The sequence below is a fragment of the Camellia sinensis genome, chromosome 3 (assembly GCF_055761805.1).
Source record: "Camellia sinensis isolate YWXY chromosome 3, ASM5576180v1, whole genome shotgun sequence".
NCBI classification, from domain to species: domain Eukaryota; kingdom Viridiplantae; phylum Streptophyta; class Magnoliopsida; order Ericales; family Theaceae; genus Camellia; species Camellia sinensis.
The window spans coordinates 211,329,199-211,350,158 of record NC_138963.1 but is presented as its reverse complement, the minus strand read 5'-3'; the positions used below and the strand labels follow the sequence as shown (position 1 = coordinate 211,350,158).

Here is a 20,960-nt window from a genome sequence, read left to right as displayed (position 1 = left end):
AGAACCATCTACGTACGCAGTGCAGGTTTCTTTCATAATGTTGATCATCAAAATCTACTTACTATTTTGTTGCTTATATTTTCTTGAGAATATGTTGCACTCAATCAAACATTGCAAAAGCAACTCAATTTTTTTTTTTATTTAGAGTCAAAGTTTCCATTATTTAGAGTCAAAGTCTCCAAAGTTTCCACATTGGCGTTTGTTCAAGCAATGACAACGCAGCCACAAGAACCAAATCCAAACAGATATTTTCAATTTTACTATGATTGACACCTGTACGAACATTATCATGTCCTCCTTGGATCACGGTAATCAATGACAATGCAACCAATGCAGCTTCCTACAAATGGCAACTAACTACTAAGGATATTACAAATTGCATATGAATGAAACTATTAATATTTCAAAACTCAAACTAAAAATGTAATGCCTAATAACCAGACACACTTGAAAATAGAGTGTAATTGCCACCCATGTGTTTCACATTTCAAAACAATGTATAATTAATGGCAACGCTAGAATTTTTTTATTTTATTTTTTTTTCCAATGGGTATAAACTAGATCAAAGAACACACTTCATTCAAATAACTAAAAAACACACATGCAAGACTACACTTTAAACCACATTATGACCACACCTTCAATTATATAAAAATATGCACATCAAGACAATAGAGTATACTTGCGATATCCTCATTCACTTCATATCCTTATTCACTCCATATCCTTATTATTTTCACAAAAGTAATTTTTTTGTAATTTAATTCTAAATATATATTTTTTGATATGGTAATTCTAGTTATGTGAGATTTAATTTTATAGAATTTTACACCATGTTTGGGACTCACAACATGGTGTAAAAGTCCCAAGCATGGCATAAAACCCAATAAATTCACACCTCAATAGAGTATGACTGACAATAATAGTACACTTTAGAGCATCTCCAATCCTTAACTATCATCAATTGCAAACAAAAAAGTATCACACCTGGTAATGCCCTATTATCAACTAAAAGAAAACAAATAAATTAGCACATCTGCCAATATCCTGTTGTCAATTAAAAGGAAATAAAAAAATTAGCACACCCGCTAGTGCCATGCTATCATTTACAAGCAAACAAATATCATTTTGCATATATGCTTTCACATTAACAAACCACATAAGCAATACAAGAGATGAAACTTTTAATACATTTGTTTGAATTATCAATAACCATCACGTAAAGACTTAGAGTAACGTACCAAAACCAACCCTTCGAGCAATTAAAATAAATAAATAAAAAGAGCCAATAGGTAGGGAGAATATTATATGCAACCTTTAAAGGGTAGCTGTCACGACCCAAACCCGGCCCTATGGGTTTAGTACCGTAACCGACCAGTAATCCGAGATTACCGAAGGCCTGCAGAACAGTAATACAGTAAAACAGAGTACAGGGCCTGGCGGAAGCCAATACAGTAAATAAATAGTGTCCATTGAGCTGTGACAGTCTGTATGCAAAAAGGCTTTTCATACATTCTCACATAAACAGTACAGAACAGTATGTACAATATTCACATCCATTCAAACTAGGGACTCAACCCTACAGAACAGTACAGAAAACATTCCGTCTGTACAAAACAGTACGGTCTATACAAAACAGTAAAACAGTACAGAAGGGGGAAAAACAGACAAAACACCCCCAAGCCATAGCATGGCAACTCGGAACCTCACAGTGAGGCACAAAGGCTGGCTTGACAAAACTGGAGTAACCCTGACGCCTCTAGCTGCGGTCTGGTACCTGTACACCTACATATATATATGAGCAGTGAGCTAAAGCCCAGTGAATAACATAAAGCGTAAAGGGGTTAAGAATGAATGTCCTTACAGTATGAAAACAGTTCATTTCAATCAGTCATTCAGTTGTTCAGTACAGTAAACAGTCATATGTGGTACATCCATTAGCATAACAGTAACAGTAGGTCTTAAAAGACCGAACAGTAATGATGGCCATCAGTCAGTAAACAGTAGTGGTTCCACGAGGGAACCGACAGAGATCTCTGTAACAGTAACAGTAACAGTAAACCGTAGGTACTAAGGATGCCACAGTACAGTTCAGAAATAAAGGACATACATTCATTCAGTAAATAATACCAGTTCAGTAAACAGTTCAGTTCAGTATTCAAAAGATAATCAGTTGAACATATCTTTACACAATTGTTACTCACAGAGTTCTGGGCTACAGTATGCTAGAGCGTGTCTCCCCCAGTTGCCAACCCTACACAGTTCACAGGTTGAACACACTAAGCTACACAGTTGGGAAATCTCATAACTTAATCCCTAATTTGCCTTGGTGTGTTCTACAATGATATCCTCATCAAGATGCCTTAAACTAGGCCTAAGAATGCCTAGGATGGAATGAGGATGCAAAAATACACTTAGAAAACATTTTGCAAACTTTGCTGGAAATAGGGGCTTCGCTCGAGCGAGACTTTCTACGCTCGAGCGTAAGTCCAAAATCAAAGGCTTCGCTCGAGCGAGGAATCCTTCGCTCGAGCGGTATGCAAAACAGTAAAAGTACTGGATGCTGAAATTTTACGCGCGATCGTCGCTCGATGGTCGCTCGAACGGAGCCCTGGACAAAGGTGCTCGCTCGAGCGGGGAATCCCTCGCTTGAGCGAGGAAGCCAAATCTGGAATTTCCAGATCTGCCTCCCAAGCTCAAACCAAGCATTCAACCACTCCAAACTCGACCTCTTGGGCCCAAATTCTGGAAAACATCATTAAATTCAATGTATAACAAGTTTCAAAGCTCAATTTATGAATTCAAGCCCCAAAGGTGAGTCAATTAAAACCACATTCAAACCCATTTTCAAGAACAACATTCAAACATGTCATGCATGAGTTTTAAACCAAATTAAAGCTCCAAAGCTTGCTCAAATGAGCTCATTTCTTTTCAAACCAGTTGGAAACATGGTCTATAACAACAATATGAGCATGCATGCACTAATGTCCATATAATCAACCTCAAAATGCAACAATACCAACATGCATGCAAGAAATGATCTTCAATCCATCATTAATGAACCAAATCATGGCTTAGCTCTACAAATTAACATGAATCATGCAAGAACTAGCTCAAACACATCAATAAAGGTTGAGTTCTCTTACCTAGAGCCTCAATTACTAGTGTAGGATCACAAAGCAACAATCAACCTTCAATTCTCCAAGTTGTTTAAGCCAAATCCCAAGAACTACACAAACTCTCACTCTCTCTTCCTCAAGGTCGGCTAGAACAAGAGATAGGGCTGTTGGGAATGTTCTTCAAGTGTGTACATACAAGGCTCAAGTATGTGTATTGAGTGGGCCACTCATGTGGCAAAATGGTAAATATGGCAAACTCTTTAATTAGCTTAATTTAATCTAATTTAATCATACCTAATCAATTTTCAGATAAATATACCATAAAATCACATTGATTATGAGGGTCACGGAACATCAATCGGTTTCTAATTCGGCCGCCGATAAGGCCTTCAATTAGCAGTTTAAACATATGAACATGAACAGATAATCATACTGTCAACAGATAAAATGCAATTAAACTAACATATACTCAGTCAATTCAGTTTCAATTTCAGTCAGTCAGTTCAGTATTTCATTCAGTTCGATTATCAGTCAGTTATCAGTTCCGTTTAGCAGTAATCGGTGATTATCGGTAATCAATCAGTCCTTAATCGTAAACAGTATAAGGGTTGTTACAGTAGCATATTGAAACGGATTCTTTTTTCTCATGGATTTTTCAAAACGTGAATGGATATAACTCTTGAGTCTAGCCATTAGTGTGGAAACTTACGTCAAAGTGGGGCACATAAGCTCTAAGTCTCAAGCAATTTTGGTATGGATTTTTATGCACAAGTCAAAACATTTAGATACCAAATAATCAATCTTGACAAAGCTCACATTCTTTATCGTTTTACTTGTTGGTTCAACCATTTAATAATTTATAGAAATACATAACACAAATATTCTCTCTTTTATTCTTTGTTTTTAAAAGTTTGATACATATTCCTTCATGATTTTTCCTTCTTTTTTTTTGTTTTTTTTTTTTTGTTTTTGGTCACTAAAGTGGCAGGCCTTGCTCGAACTAATTTCGTAGGTACATATAATTCTCCCACTCCATACATATCATGTAATTATCAGGCCAAAATATTAAGGAGGGACTAGAGGAGTTTGGGGGGTTCTGATGGCTTGGGTTTGGGTTGATTAGGGTGTTAGGTTGGGTGGGGTTGGAAGGGGCTTGTGTAGTAGAGGTAGACAAGAGTAGCGTGAGGAAGTGATGGAAATGGGTGGGGAGGGGTTTCAAGTGGTGGAGGAAGGAAGGGACAGGTGGGTGAGGGGTTGGTGGTGGCAGGCAAGGTGTTGGGGTTGGTCAAATAGGGAGGAAATTGGTTGTATGGGACTCAGTGACCAAATTTCCAAAGCAAAGGAAAGGAAAAAGGAAGAAGAGAAAGATATTTTGGTAAATCAAATAGGCGATTGCCACCTCTTTATATTTACTTTTCATCTTCTCATTCATCTTCTCATTTTAGTTGTAATTATAAAAAAATTTCTCATTGATTTATTAATTGTAGCCCTAATGTCCTTGGGATGTAGTTCCCCAAATTGAAATTACTAAATTACACTATCCTGATGATATTCGTCCCTCCTCTTAGGCATATGTATATAAACAATCCAACTAAAATCAATCATCTAAGATACTTGTCCCAAAAAATATTGCATTTATAAGATAAATTTTACAAGTATATAATATACATATATAAAAGAAATGCTACTATGCACATCCCTTATCATAAGAACCTTACTCAAAAAACAAAGCACAATTCGTTAGGTCAAAATTAACCAAGTGTAAAAAGCTACATGCTTAGATAGGAAATCAAAAGTGACAAAATAGTGAAAAAAACATTCTTTGTTTTTTACAAGAAATATTTATGTATATTTTACAATAAATTGAAAAGCAACTTACCATGTTGCTATGGATTGTATACAAAATTTGACAATCTTACATTTTCTAACATTATCATGATAAATTTATCATGCAAACAAACATGGGAAGAAAAATTCAAAATTTTCCCTTTCTCACACTACCCACTACTTCAATTCTAAAGTTTCGCACTAATCTTTCATGGTTGCTAGGAAAGCCTCCACGCTTAGAGGGAAAATAATAAGTCAAGGATTCTCTTAGCATCAATATACTTTCGAAAAATGATGTGGAAATTCATTTTATTGAGCATAAGCTTCACGTCGACTACCTTTTAGCCAAAATTTAAAATCATATACTTCAATTCTTTTTAGCTTTTCAAAGTTGTTTTGTTAGTTAGAGTCACTTTCTCATTATCTTGTCAACTGCTCATGCTTAAAGAAGGATACAAGTGAAGTTCAAACACTATTTTGATTAGCATTTTTGGAAGTATTTTCTATTCTATTGTATGTGAACTACGTTTGCTTTTCAATACATATATATATATATATATAAAAACCAATCAAACAAAAGATTTAATTCAAATGGCTATTTAATTCAAGTAGAACAATAAGTACTACACATTACCAAAAGCACTTGGAATAACTATTTGCCTTAACTTACAAATTGGGAGCTCCCAACCATAAGTTATAGCTGCTTCATGTGAATATCACTAAATATGTTTTGGGATAAATCTTCGGAGAACATGTTAAATCAATCACAAGTTTTCAACATCTAAATGTAATGAAAATATAGTTCCAAAATACTTTTGTTTAAATTGCTAACAAACTAGGCATTTTTACAAACATCTTAAATGCAATCAACATTCAAATAACATAATTAGCGCTATAATTTTAATGCCAAAATAAGATGAAATATTTTGCAACAAATCAAGAACAAGTCATGGAAGCAACAAAACAGCTACAAAACACTATATCAATTAATGTAAAAAAGGATTATTTCATTATAAATGTCAACCGAGATATATAAATAGCAAAATAGAATAAAATCCTCACAAAGCCTTGCTTCATTAGTACAAATTTCGAATCAATGTGAGCCAGGGGAGACTGGAATACAAATTCAGAGAGAGAAAACAACGTAAAAAATGGAGAAGAAGAGAGTTTTAGAAGAGGAAGGGTTTTAGAAATAATCAGAGGGAGGCATACCTTGTTGATTGCTCTTCCAAAAAAAATTCTTTATTTTCTTAGAAACCAAACAAAGGCTCACCGGGTTAGATTAGGGTTTTAAACCGAACAACCATTTCGGCCTGCATTCAGTCGAGCCAGAGAAAGAAAGAGGAATGAGCGCAGCAGAGAGAGAAGAGAGCGAGAGGAGCAGGGGAAGAGATGGAAGGAAGGTGTAGCAGAGAGAGAAAGATGGGGGGCGACAGAGAGAGAGATGAAAGTGAAAGTAGAGAGAATACACTATGGAAGAAGAGAGAATATAGATGGTCAACCGGTTGCTCCAGTGTCCAATTTTTCAAAATTAAATAATTCAATGGTCAGGATCAACTTATGTAATCCGATGGCCAATAATAAAGGTGCATATGGTGTGCAACCCTTAAAGGGTTGCACACTACAACACGACCCGTTAAGGACTTTTATCATGCTAAACAACAAGGGAAAAAAAAAATTCAAAATTTTCCCTTTTTCACACTTTCCACTACTTCAAACCTAAAGTTCGACACTAATCTTTCATGGTTGTTAGGAAAGCCTCCACGCTTAGAGGGAAGATAGTAATTCATGGATTATCTTAGCATCAATACACTTTGAAAAAAGTATGCGGAGGAAATTTATTTTATTAAACATAAGCTTCATGTGGATTAAAAATTAAAATTAAAATAGTATAATAGAGGAAATTCATTTTATTAAACATAAGCATGTTGACTGCATTTTAGCTAAGATTAAAATAATATACTTCAATTCTTTTTAGCTTTTCACACTTTTTTGTTGGTTGGAGTCTTTTTCCCATTATCTTGTCAACTGCTCATGCTTAAACAAGGATACAAGTGAAGTTCAAGCACTATTTGATTAGCATTTTTAGAAGTATTTCTATTCTATGTGAACTACGTTCGCTTATATATATATATATATATATGTGTGTGTATGTATGTTTTTAAAAACCAATTAAACAAATGATTTACTTGAGATGGCTATTTAATTCAACTAGAACAACAAGTACTAAACATTACCAAAAACACTTACAAATTGGGAGGTCCCAACCACAAGTTATAGTTGCTTCATGTGAATATCACTCAATATATTTTGGGATAAATCTTCGGAGAACATGTTAAAGTCAATCACAAGTTTTCAACATCTAAATGCAATGAAAATATAGTTCCAAAATACATTTGTTTAAATTGCTAACAAACTAGGCATTTTTACAAACATCTTAAATGCAATCAAAATTCAAATAACAAAATTAGACCTATAATTTTAATGCCAAAATTTCTTACGAAATATTTTGCAACAACTCAAGAACAAGTCATGGAACCAACAATATGGTTACAAAATACTATATTAATTAATGTAAAAATGGATTATTTCATTAAGAATGTCAACCGAGATATATAAACAGCAAAATAGAACAAAATCATTACCAAGCCTTGCTTCACTGCAAATTTCGAATCAGTGTGAGCCAAGAAAGACTGGAATAGAAATTCAGATAGCACTATAGACAGAAAATAGGGTAAAAATCAGAGATTATAGTTTTAGAAGAGGGAGGATTTCAGAAATATACACAGAGAGTAAAAAATGGGGAAGAAGAGAGTTTTAAAAGAGGGTTTAGGGTTTCAGAAATAATCAGAGGGAGGCATACCTTGTTGATTGCTCTTCAAAAAAAATTCCTTCGTTTTCTTACAAACCAAATAGAAGCTCACTGGGTTAGATTAGAGTTTTAAACCGAACAGCCACTTAGAATCTGCAGTCAGTCGAACTAGAGAAAGACAGACGAATAAGCACAGTAGAGAGAGAAGAGAGAGAGGAGCAGGGGAAGAGATCACTCGAAGGAGGGAGTAGTAGAGGGAGAGGGAGGGAGAGAAACGAAAGAGTGAAAGTAGAGAGAGAGAATACCCTGTTGGAAGAAGTAGAGAGATGGTCAACCGGTTGCTCTCCGGTGGTCTAATTTTTCAAAATTAAAGAATTCAATGGTCCGAATGTATTTGTGTAATCCAATGACCAATAATGAAGGTGCACACGGTGTGCAACCCTTTAGGGGTGCACACTACAACATGACCCTATTTCACAATGGGTGAATCTCTCACCAATAAAAAAATATCTATTCACCAATAAAAAAATATTTACTGTACCCAATACCTCCTTAGTTTGGACTTTTTAGTAATTTATTCATAATTTTAATATAATATTTTGATTTTATATGACAATTATTTTAATTTAATTTATATTTATAAAAAGAAGTTTGTTTGGTTTTAGTTTTCTAAAAAATTGAGTTTTTTATTTTTAGTGTTTTTTTAAAAAAAAATTAAGTAATTTTTTTACTTTTTTAGATACAACTTATTTAGATGTATTTAAATAATAATTAATAAATACACAAAAATATATTTAAAAAAAATGTATTGAATTTTCGTATTTTTTTCTTCTATTTTTTGGTATTTAGTATATTTTTTTTACTAATACTATATTTTTTAAATGCATTTATGTTAAGTGAGTTTAAAAAAATTTAAAAATTATTTAAAATATTAAAAAAATTATTGAAAACATTGAAATACAAAAAAAATAAAAAAATAAATTTTTTTGAAAATGGTTTTCTGAAATCTTTTTCAATTCACTAGTTGAGAAAGGGAATTGGGATGCTGCTGCGCAACAGCATCTATTGTGCGGTAAAATGGTTCATTTCAGGATTTATTTTGATAATTTATACCGTTCACATTATAGAATATATCAAGTAGAATTGAAAAAAATTAAGTTAATTGGATATCGTTTGCCCATTCATCTACTCAAATTTATATTTATAAAAATATATAATAATTGTGATTTAAAATATTAAAATAAATACAAATATAAATGAATGAATGAATAAATAATATCTAATTAAATTAATTTTTTATAAATATATTTTAATTAATATATTTTAAAATATAAACGATTTAAATTATGAAATGAATTCCGAAATGACCTATTTTACCGCACAACAGTGCAACATCATCTCCAAATTATTGAGAAAGGCGTGGTGGATATGAGGAAGCAACGTCGTCGTTTTTTTCTTCAAAACGAGTAATTTCAGGGTACTCACCCACATGAGGGCGTCACTGTGAAAGTGCCATTTCGCTCGTCTCTCTCTCCGTCTCTGTGTTCGATCGGCGACATCACAGCCGTCCATCAATGTTCAACAACAGTATATCGATTTCGGTCTCCGATGAAGATTCCGACGATCTCGCCGGAAAGATGAGAGTCCGAGTCCGTAGAAAGCGCAAGAAATCGGTCTTCCGAGGCAAGAACGAGTTGGCTCAGCGATTACTCAGGAAGCTATTGAGATGGTGGCCCGTCTTGCTCTTCCTTCCCGCCGCTGGACTCCTCATGTTCGAGGCCTCCAGAATTGGCCGAAAACCGAGTCCAGTGCTCGTCTCGAAACTCGCTTCTCAGAAGGAACCAAAACCTGTTGTGGAAAAGAAATCGGAAGCCAACTTGAATCGCCTCGATCCGACTACTCGGGTGATCGGTGGCGTCAGACAACGTAAGTTCCTCTCAGAATCTTGAAAATTTGTGTATTAATCTACTTGTTTGTTTATCAGCAAAGAGCATGATTTAAGTTATGCACTTGAGCAATGGCTTTGAAATGACTGGTTTGATTCTTAGTTTCAGTTGCTAAGTGCTTGATTGGTATGTAGAAACAAAACTTCTAGAATTTCGTTTGTATTGACTCATGTGCTCAGTTGATTTGGCAGTGATTGTCTCTGTTGTAGTATATGTATTATAATTTTTTTGTGACCTAATAATTACTTATTATGTTAGCAAAATTAATGGGACACCAATTGAACAAAATAAAGGTAACTGGTTTTTAAGGCTTATCAGAACATTATGGTTGTTTAGTGCACCTTATTGAGCTACTTACATCTTTTTCTTTTTTAAACGGTGGTGGACCTGCGAGAAACTCATTGCCCAGGGCCTGTGCATCTGCGGGGATTAGTTGGGCTTTGATTTGGACACCCAGTGCTAATAATAAAATAAAGGGGAAATTACCCACAGGTCCCATGTGGAACATGTGGCCACCATTTAATCCCATAACTTTTTGAGTACACCCAAAAGTCCTTTCCTCTCTCTCTCTTTTTTGCTTCCCTTCCTCTCTCGTTTTTTTTTTTCTACATTTTTCTCTCATCATCTTTGTCATGGACGACAACCGGTGATCATGTCTTTCTCCATTGATCGGGGTTCACTGATAACCGCCAACCATCGAAATCAACTCGTGACTTCACTCTCACCGACAACGAAAATAATATATTTCCGACAAAGAAAATGATATATTTCCAACGAAGAAGATGAGTGGATGTACTTAGATCTGATCCTCTCTCTACATGCGCCTTTCTCCTTCGATCTCTTTTTTTTTTTTTCTCTGCTATACACTTCTGTTTTTCTGTTCTAATGGAGAAAATTTTCGAATTCTGAACAAGTAGTTTTCGAGTTTTAGTTACAGGCGGTGAAAACTGTAAAATTTTACAGTTTCAAATTTTTTTGGTGTTGGAATGAATCATGGTATAAAACTATAAAATTTTACAGTTTCATAACATGTTTTTCAATTTGATTAATAAGGATAAATGCTTAATAGATTTTTGTTTTGAAACTGTAACATTTTACAGTTTCAAAACTTACTTTTCAGTTTGATCACTATTTAGAAATTATTTGCTTGAACCTTACAAAAATTGAAAAATAACATATGTTTTCCCCATTGTTGCTGTTTTTTGTCGTTTCATTTTTTTTCCTTTTAGTTTATCAATATTTAGCACATTTTGCTATGTTTTTTTTGCTATAATTTATCCATTTATTCTTTTTTTTTCCGGCAATATTGTAGACATTCCGGTGAGTCTCCAGTGATATTCTTAACGTCCAGTGAACGTTCTGAACATTCTGGCGACTTCCATTAACGTTCTTAACACTCTGGCGAACTTCCGGCGAAACTCCGGCGACTTCCCGGCGATGTTGAACATTCCGACGAGTTTCCGGCGACCGTTTGACGGAAGTCCTACGGTAGTAAATTGTGAACAGTGTCTGTAAATTAAAAAAAAAAAAAGAATTTTTTGGTAACAATTAAAAATGTATTGGACTAATTGGTGCAAGTATTTTGTTTTGGGATTAGCTGAGTTTTGAACTTGGTATATGGGACTTATCAGTAAATTCCCCTAAAATAAAAAAAGTAGGACAGAGGTGGTTTTAGTTTTTTTATTATTAGCTTTAGTTTGTTAGAAGCTATGCCAAACGGGCCAATTATTATTTATATCCTCAACACGCTCCCTCGCATGTGGTCAGTCCTCCATAGTGAGGTATTTTAATTGTCAGGGAGAAGGTGAGGTTTGAACATGGGATCCATTTTAATTATCGGATAGGTGGTGAGGTTTAAACACAAGATCTATTGCCTGCCTACTCTGAGACATGTTGTGTTGTTGACCACCAATTCATCTAAACTAAATGCTTAAACAGTTAGAGAGTGGGTTGACATTATTATTTACATCTTCAACACCTAAGAGATCTCCCCTATAGCCTTTTCAATTTATGTTCTAATGCAGATGTAACCTACTGCCAAAATGCTAAGTCAAGTGGTGAATAATCCATTTGGCATTCATTGCCAGTATACAGTGCTGATAAATTTTAGTATGCGTTTGATTCCTTAATGCTAATCATATATGAATTATGTAGTTAGGAAACCAGAGTTCTCACTGAATCTCGGCGATGACAAGTCACTGCTGATGACTGGTCCTTTCTGGAAAATTGTCCAGTAAGGCTGGAAAACTTTTGATTTCTGTGTTGACAAGTCTGATCTAGGGCTCCAATTCATACTTGTTGGAAGTAAGAGAGGTATTAGGTGTTCCTTGCTTTTACCGGAGCAAAAGGTGTTATGGGTTTGTGATTGCTTAAAAAACCAGACCACAGGAAGATCATTAAAACTCTGTTTATGGATTGGAGGGTTGATTTGGTGTGTCTACTTCAATAAAATAAAATAAAATAAAGCAATTTGAACAGATGACCAATGAAGTAGTTAGAAGTATGTGATTTATCAAAAAAAAAAAATCTAGTTAGAAGTATGTGGTGACAGAAATGAAGCTGGAGAGAGAATCTTAGATTTTGCGTTGGCTTCTGACCTGGTGGTGGCCAATACTATGTATAAGAAGAGGGAGGAGCATTTGATAACTTTTAAGAGTAGATTAGTTAAGAGCCAAATAGATTACTTCTTAGTGAAAAAAGTGGACTGCCTAAAATGCAATGATTGTAAGGTGATTCCTGGAGAAAGTCTGGTCTCTCAACATAGGATTTTAGTACTAGATTTATGTTTTAGAGGGCAATCCCAAGCTAGGAAGGATGGTGGGCGTCGTAGGACGAGATGGTGGGACCTAAAAGGAGATAAACTAGAAATATTTAAGAATCGAATGGATAAGGAAGGTACTTGGGACTTAGAAGGTGATGCTAACACTATGTGGAATTCGATGGCCAATTGTATGAGGAGAATCTCAAGGGAAGTGCTTGGAGAGTCGAAAGGAACGGGACCCAACTCTAGGGAAACTTGGTGGTGGAGGGAAGAGGTTCAAGCGGTAGTTAAGGCAAAAAAAGAGTGCTTTAAAAAGTGGCAGAAGGATAGAACTGAGGAAAACCTTAAGAGCTATAGATTGGCTAATAAGGAGGTCAAGAAAGTAGTGAGAGAGACTAAGTTGAAAGCTTATGATGACCTATATACTAGACTAGATAGTAAGGAGGAAGAGAAGAGGGTATATAAATTTGCTAAGATATGGGAGAAGAAAATAAGAGATTTTAATCAAGTAAAGTGCATTAAGAGTGAGGATTCTAAGGTATTGGTGAAGGATGATGAGATTAAGGAAAGATGGAAGAATTATTTTGAGAAACTGTTAAATGAGGAACATGGAAGTACGACAATAGGGGAAGAAATAGCCAGTAATACGATAAACCAAGACTATAGGTTCTATCCTAGGATTAGGAACTTTAAAGTGGAGATTGCACTTAAGAAGATGAAATCAAATAAGGCTTTAGGACCCGATGATATCCCTATTGAAGCTTGGAAGTGTTTGGATAAAAAGGGAGTTGCTTGGTTGACTAGGTTGTTTAGCAAAATTTTGTTGACTAGGAACATGCCAGATGAGTGGAGGAAGAGTATTTTAGTGCCAATCTATAAGAATAAAGGTGATGTCTAGAATTGTAACAACTATAGTGGAATCAAGCTAATGTGTCATATAATGAAAGTGTGGGAGAGGGTGATGAAACGCCGATTGCGAGACATAACAGAGGTGTCAAAGAATCAATTTGGGTTTATGCCTGGTAAGTCAACAATGGAAGCGATCTATCTTTTGAGGAGAGTAATAGAAAAGTATAAAGAAAATAAAAGAGACATTCATATAGTGTTTATCGACCTTGAGAAAGCATATGACAGAGTGCCCCGAGATATAATATGGTGGGTGTTAGAGAAGAAAGGAGTGACAAAAGGCTACATTGACGTGATTAGGGACATGTATGAAGGGGTGGTGACCACTATTAAATCGCCAGCTGAAGAGACAAATGAATTTTCTATCACTGTAGGGTTACGCGAAGGATCTACCTTAAGTCCTTATCTTTTTGCTTTAGTTATGGACGAGTTGACGATAAATATTCAGGATGACGTGCCATGGTATATGCTTTTTGCAGACGATATTGTGTTAGTGGATGAGACTAGAGAAGGAGTTAACACAAAGTTGGAGATTTGGAGAAAAGCTCTTGAATTTAAAGGATTCCGGATAAGCAAAACTAAGACAGAGTACATGGAGTGTAAATTTAGTAACAGTAACAATAACAAAGAAAGCAAAGGAGAAATGAAGATTGAGAACCAAGAACTGCCTAAGAGTGAATATTTTCGTTATTTAGGGTCGATTATCACAACAGCGGGAAAGATTGATGCAGATGTGGCCCATAGGATTAAGGCGGGATGGTGTAAGTGGAGAAGTGTGTCTGGGGTATTGTGCGATAAACGAATACCCACTAGACTAAAAGGTAAGTTTTATAGAACGGCTATTAGATCAGCTATGTTGTATGGGACGGAGTGTTGGGCAACCAAGAAACAACATGTAGATAAGATGAGTGTGGCTGAGATGAGGATGCTAAGGTGGATGTGTGGTAAGACTAGACAAGACAGGATTAGGGATGAGTGTATTCAGGAATGGGTAGAAGTAGCATCGATAGAAGATAAGTTGAGAGAGAATCGTTTGAGATAGTTTGGTCATATTCAACGGAGACCAATATAGGCAGTAATGAAGAGATGCGATGCTGTAACGGTAGATGGAAGTGTTAGGGGACGGGGTAGACCTAGATTAACGTTGACTAGCGTTATAAATAGAGATATGAATCTACTTAATTTGACTAATGAAATGGCCTTTGATAGAGCCGCGTGGAGAAGAAGGATTCATGTAGCCGACCCCTTTTGATGGGACTTAAGGCTTGGTTTGGTTTGGTTTGGTTAGAAGTATGTGGTATAACATGTTTGTTGATTAGGTGGCTTTAGGTGCTGTGGGCACTGCGGGTAGAATCTTGGTGCTTTGGGACAAAAGGGTTTGGACAGAATTGAACAAAAATTGTTGCATTATCATTTTGTGTTTTCGAGTTGACTCCATAATCTGCTTAGTGACGTGAATGAAATGTATGAATAAAGTGTGGAAGGTAAAGTGAGATATATGCATGTGTTTATTTACAAATAAGAGTTTGGTAAAAATAGAGTAGTGAGTCATAGATGGGAGTCTCAATTACAAGAGTCAACTTCTGGAATTGAAGGCCTGGGGGAGATGAAGTTACAAAGATCAGGAATGAACGGTTGATATACATGCCATTAATATCAGTGGCAGACGAACCTAATTAAGTGTTTTTCATTTGTTTGCAGCGATTTGATGTTATAAAGTATTTCATCATATGTTGGGATTTGCAAGTTCTAAACTACTGAATTTTTGTTGAAATTGAAATATGATTCATTGCTAATATTGTCTTCATTTCTGCATTTCCTTCATCTCACATCTTACGGATGTTTAAAGGCAGTTCAATTCATGACAAGCTTTTGTGGATCGTATCAGGTTGCTTGAAGCTCCTACCTCCCGAAGAACTTGAGCACTTGGATATTCCCATGGATAAACAACCTGTTAATCCTATTAAAAAAGTGGTATACATATCAGCGAATGATACACCTTATGTAGAAGGGAACATTATCCTTTTTCAACAGCATACGGAAGCTACAAGATTTAATTTATTTACAGGAAACCAAACTCTAGAGCAAAGAGAGAAAAGTTATAAGGTTATAAGCTGCATCTTGAGATCTTTAACATGGTTTACACTATCTAGTCCGTGTTCAAATACAGCATAAGATCAATTACTTTCAATTTGCTGTAACTAGAGTATACTATTCATGAACTTTAGATATTTGCATCTTTCTTGCCTAAGTTGCCTTTAGTCTATTGCCTCTTTTACTTTTTAGGGATTGGTCTTCCCTGGCTGTTGTTGCTTATCCATTTTTCGTTTGACATTGGTCGCTATATATAAATGAATGTTGCAGGTGGATGAAACAGCTATTGTACACTGTGGTTTCTACAGTGAGAATGGAGGGTTCAAAATTTCTGATGAGGACAAAAATTACCTGCAAACTTGTAAAGTTGCAGTCTCTACTTGTGCATTTGGTGGTGGTGACGATTTGTATCAACCAATTGGAATGTCAGAGGCATCACTTAGAAAGGTTTTTTTCCTAGGAAGAATTCTTGTTTATTGCCTTTTTAGGTTTCACTGCTATTTTTTATGCTTAGAATACTGAATGGATGCAGGTTTGCTACGTGGCATTTTGGGATGAAATCACTCTAGCTGCACAAGAGGCAGAGGGACATAGAATTGGTGAGAACCAATATATTGGGAAATGGCGCATTGTTATTGTTAAGAATCTCCCTTTCAGAGACCAAAGGTTGAATGGTAAAATTCCTAAGGTAGCAAAGTTATACATCCAATCAGTGTGATGTCCTTCATGTCTTTTATCTCTCCAATTTTCTCAAATTTATTAGACGTAAATTAAGTAATGTTTCGTGTAACTGTGCCAAGAGATTAATAACAATAGAATGACCTTTATCAAGAAATAACAAACAACAGCTTCATTTATTTGAGAAATCCAAGCTCTTGTTTGTTATTTCTTGATGAAGATCATTCTTACTATTAATCTCTTTGCACAAGATTTGGACTGAAAAGCTTGCTACAATGTACTCACACAACCTGTGGAGACTTTTCACCTAGAAATTTATAGGACTGGTATTATGGGAGTACCTCAGAGCAAATTGAAAGGTGATGCTCCCCAGACCTCAATTTCGGCGACAGTACTGTGGTGTCTGGTGCCTTTCTTTCTTGTTTGACAATTGGTGTAAACTTGATGATAATCATTTTAAACTGAATAGGTTAGGTCATATAGCAATAATTTGTTCATTTTTGCTGTTGTCAGATGCTGAGTCATCGCCTGTTTCCTCATGGGAGATATTCTATTTGGGTAGACTCAAAGTCCCAATTCAGAAGGGACCCTTTGGGTGTTTTAGAAACCCTTCTTTGGCGTTCAAATTCTGTACTTGCAATTTCGGAACATGGAGCTAGGAGTAGTGTGTATGATGAGGCAAAGGCTGTTGTCAAAAAAAACAAAGCCACCCCAGAAGAAGTTGAGGTGCAGTTGAGTCAGTATCGCCATGATGGCCTTCCTGAGGACAAAAGGTTCAATGGAAAGAAAGGTAAGCTTTTACACACCACTTGTTCTCTAGGAGCATAAAATGATAACGAACAGTAGTTAATACAACAACAACAACAACAACGCCCAAATAGTACACATTAATGTGTGTTTGGGAGGGGAAAGATTGGGTACACACCTAACCTTTGGCATAGTGCACAAAGTGGCTGCCCTGAGACTTGAAACCATAACCTCAAGGTCATAAATTTAAATCATGCTTTGCAATTATGTTTAAATACAATGTTCAAACACTAAGGTGGAACAAATACACTTAGGTGGAGTGAAATTGTCTTCTAATTCACTAATAATCCCAGAAGACAAGTTACTAATTAATTTTTTTCTGCCTTGTTATTGTTTGCTATTATTGATTGCCTTGCCTTGCCTCCCTACACTGTGGTGTACCTCCATTTATCTGTTTAAACATTCATTTAGTTGGTAACAGGTTTGGATGTGGGGGAGAAAGCCACAACTGTTGAGATTAGGCATATTTGAACTGTGTTTAGAAACACGGTGATTTAATCCATGGGAGGGTTATCCTTGATATATTGGCCTGTGCAGCTCTAGCAGCTTAGTTAAACGAATTTTTGTTTGTATGCTCGTTTTTTTTTATTTTTTTATATGAATTGTTCTTTGCAGCTCTATCTGAAGCTTCTGTAATCGTGAGGGAGCATACACCATTGACCAATTTGTTCATGTGCCTTTGGTTCAATGAAGTGGTTCGTTTCACTTCTCGGGATCAGCTGAGCTTTCCGTACGTTCTCTGGCGATTGGGAGTGTTGAAGAACATCAACATGTTCCCTGTTTGCACCCGCAAGGATCTTGTTAATAGCATGGGCCATATACGCAAAGCTAAGCCTCTAACAAGCTGACTCTAGGTGTTCGATTGCTGTCTACTTCTGTGAGTGTGAAAAATGTGTCTTAGAGGTGAAAGAGACTGCAATCGTTCCTCAATTTATTTGGAAGTGCTGTGAACTTCCTTCCTCGTGTCATTTACTATTGAAGGGAGAATTGTTTCAGTTCTCAAAATTTTATTATTACATGACACAGTAGTTTGTAAGATTTGTTAATTTGTAAAGTAATTTTCAATTCAAAACGAAACGCAAACTTGTCTCCTAATTCAAGCCATATAAAATCTTGGTAATATGAACATATTTGCAAATATTTTGCTTTTCATGTTTCATGCCTAATCACTTGAAAAAAATTTCGAGAAATCATGAGTAAAATAGATACCAGGATAGTTTAATTATCATGGATAACGTGCATTTTCAAAATGTCACCATAGCTAGAGCTAATATTCTAACCTTGAAAACTATTGGCTAGCCAATGACCAGTGCCAAATCTAGGTTGAAAGAGCTGTGGGTCGAGTTTTAGGCAATTTTAATATTAGCCCTGTTTGGTAGAGCTGTGGGAAAGTGCTTATACCTTATACCTTAACAGCTTATAGCTTATAATTATGAACATAAGTTGATTTCTGACTTATAAATTAAGTTTCTCCTGCCTCACTCAAAGAATAAATTGATTTTTGACTTACAAAAAGTTATAAGCTGTATTGTTAAGCTAAACCAAACACATCAAAATAGCTGAAATTAAGCTGAAAGTTGAAACAAGCTGAAATTAAGCTGTACCAAACAGGGCCATTATCCATTCCAACCATTTCTAAAGGGAACTTTTTTGATAAATCTATTTTCTAAGAGTTTTATTCCATCCAACCCATATTCTTTTTGACTATTCCATTAGGTCCAATTTGAGATAAGAAGACCAAAATACCTTTTTCATCTACTTATGTTCTATTTAGTTCACATTATTTTCTTATATTTCAATAAGTCCTATGAGTGACATAATTACTAAAACACCTCTAATATAAATGTTCACACTGTCAATGTGAATGTTCAGATCGTCAATGTGTAGGGGCCCGCCCCATGTCGATCCTCGTGGGTGCCCGGAAAAATTCGAGTCGGGCCGAGCTGACCCACAGGCCAAAAAAATAGGCCCGGCCCGGCCCGTTGATAATGTAAATATTCACATTGACAAGTTAACATTCACATTGATAGGAGTGTAAAATTGGCCCGTGGCCCGTGGGCGGTCCGAAGCCAGCCAGCCCGCCGCCCGGGGCCGGCCCGGGCCGGCCCGTTCATAATGTAAATATTCACATTGACATATTAACATTAACATTGATAAAAGTGTAAAATTAGCCCGTGACCCATGGGCAGCCCGAAGCCCGAGCCCGGGCCCGGGCTGTTGACAATGTGAATATTCACATTGACATGTTAACATTCACATTGATAGGAGTGTAAAATTAGCTCGCGGCCTGTGACCGGCCCGAAACCCGCCCGCGGCTCGTGGGCTACCCTGGGCGGGCCCGGCCCGACCCGTTGATAATGTGAATATTCACATTAACATGTTAACATTCACATTGATAAGAGTATAAAATTAGTCCGTGTCCCGTGACTGCCCGAAACTAGCCCACGGCCCGTGGGCGGCCCGGGGCAGGCACGGCTCGACTTGTTGACAATGTGAATATTCACATTGACATGTTAACATTCACATTGATAAGAGTGTAAAATTGACTCGCGTCCCATGGGCGGCCCAAAGCCCGTGGGTGGCCCGGGGCGAGCCCGGCCCGTTGACAATGTGAATATTCACATTGATATATTAACATTCACATTGATAGGAGTGTAAAATTGGCCAGTGGGCGACCCGAAGCCCGCTCGCTGCCCAGGGCGGGCCCGGCCTGGCCTATTGACAATGTGAATATTCACATTGACATATTAACATTAACATTGATAATAGTGTAAAATTGGCCCGTGACCCGTGGGCAGCCTGAAGCCCGGCCTCCGGCCGGGGCGGGCCCGGCCCGGCCCGTTGACAACGTGAATATTCACATTGACATGTTAACATTCACATTGATAAGAGTGTAACATTAACCCGTGTCCCGTGGCTGCCCGAAACCCGCCCACGGCCTATGGGCGGCCCGAGGCGGGCCCGGCCCGGCCTGTTGACAATGTGAATATTCACATTGACATGTTAACATTCACATTGATAAGAGTGTAAAATTGACTCGCGTCCCATAGGCGACCCAGGCTTACCCCGGGCCGCGGGCGAGCTTCGGGCAGCGGACAAATTTTACACTCCTGTCAATGTTAATGTTAACATGTCAATGTAAATATTCACATTGTCACGGGTCGAGCCAAGCCCGCCTCGGGCTGTGATCTGGCTTCGGGCCGCCCACGGGCTGCGGGCCAATTTTACACTCCTATCAATATGAATGTTAACATGTCAATGTGAATATTCACATTGTCAACACGCCGGGCCTGTGTAATAACCCTCACCACTGCTTACCGTTAAACATTGATTACCGTTAAACTGAACTGATTGTGACTGATAATTGAACTGATTAAAGTACTGAACTGACTGACTGAAAACTGGAACTGGATTGAATGAGTACATCTATTTGAATTGCATTTTATCTGTTGATTGATTATTTGATCTGTTTGCGTTTTGTGTTTAACTGCTAATTGAAGGCCTTATCGGCGGCCGAATCGGGAATTGATTGGTGTCCTATGATCGTCACAATTAATGTGATTTTATGGTATAATTATTTGAAAACTGATTAGGTATGATTAAATTAGATTAAATATTAATAAAATCAGAGTTGGCCTTAATTACAACCTTGCCCTTGAGTGGGCCATTACCTATACACTTTTGAGTTCATTACACTTGAGCCAAAAAACGTTTACCTCAGCCTTCTTCCTTGCCTTGCCGACTAGAGAGAGACTTGAGGAGAGAATGGAGTTCATTTTTTTGAATTGGCTTGAATTGCTTGGTGTATTGCTTGCTAATTGAAGTGTGGATTGCTAAATTGAACCCCTAGACTTGCATTCAAGGAACTTAGGTATGAATTTCACCTTCTCATTCTTGTGTTTGAACTAATTCTTGCATGGTCCATGTTAAATTGTAGAGCTAAGTCATGTTTTAGTTCATACATGTTGATATAGAGCATAATTTATGCTTGCATGTGTTCTTGGTTGAAT

The 20,960-nt window shown here is 36.7% G+C and overlaps 1 protein-coding gene across 1 annotated transcript; it reads left to right on the top strand.

Moving 5' to 3' along the window:
• Window positions 1–9,131: 9,131 nt before the first annotated feature.
• Window positions 9,132–18,088, top strand: LOC114294646 (DNA-directed RNA polymerase subunit beta (DUF616)). The gene is made up of 6 exons (XM_028238777.2): window positions 9,132–9,684; window positions 15,260–15,477; window positions 15,736–15,912; window positions 15,998–16,153; window positions 16,657–16,933; window positions 17,566–18,088. The coding sequence occupies exons 1-6, from the start codon at window positions 9,333–9,335 to the stop codon at window positions 17,796–17,798; spliced, it is 1,413 nt and encodes a 470-aa protein (XP_028094578.2). The 5' UTR covers window positions 9,132–9,332; the 3' UTR covers window positions 17,799–18,088.
• Window positions 18,089–20,960: the final 2,872 nt, after the last annotated feature.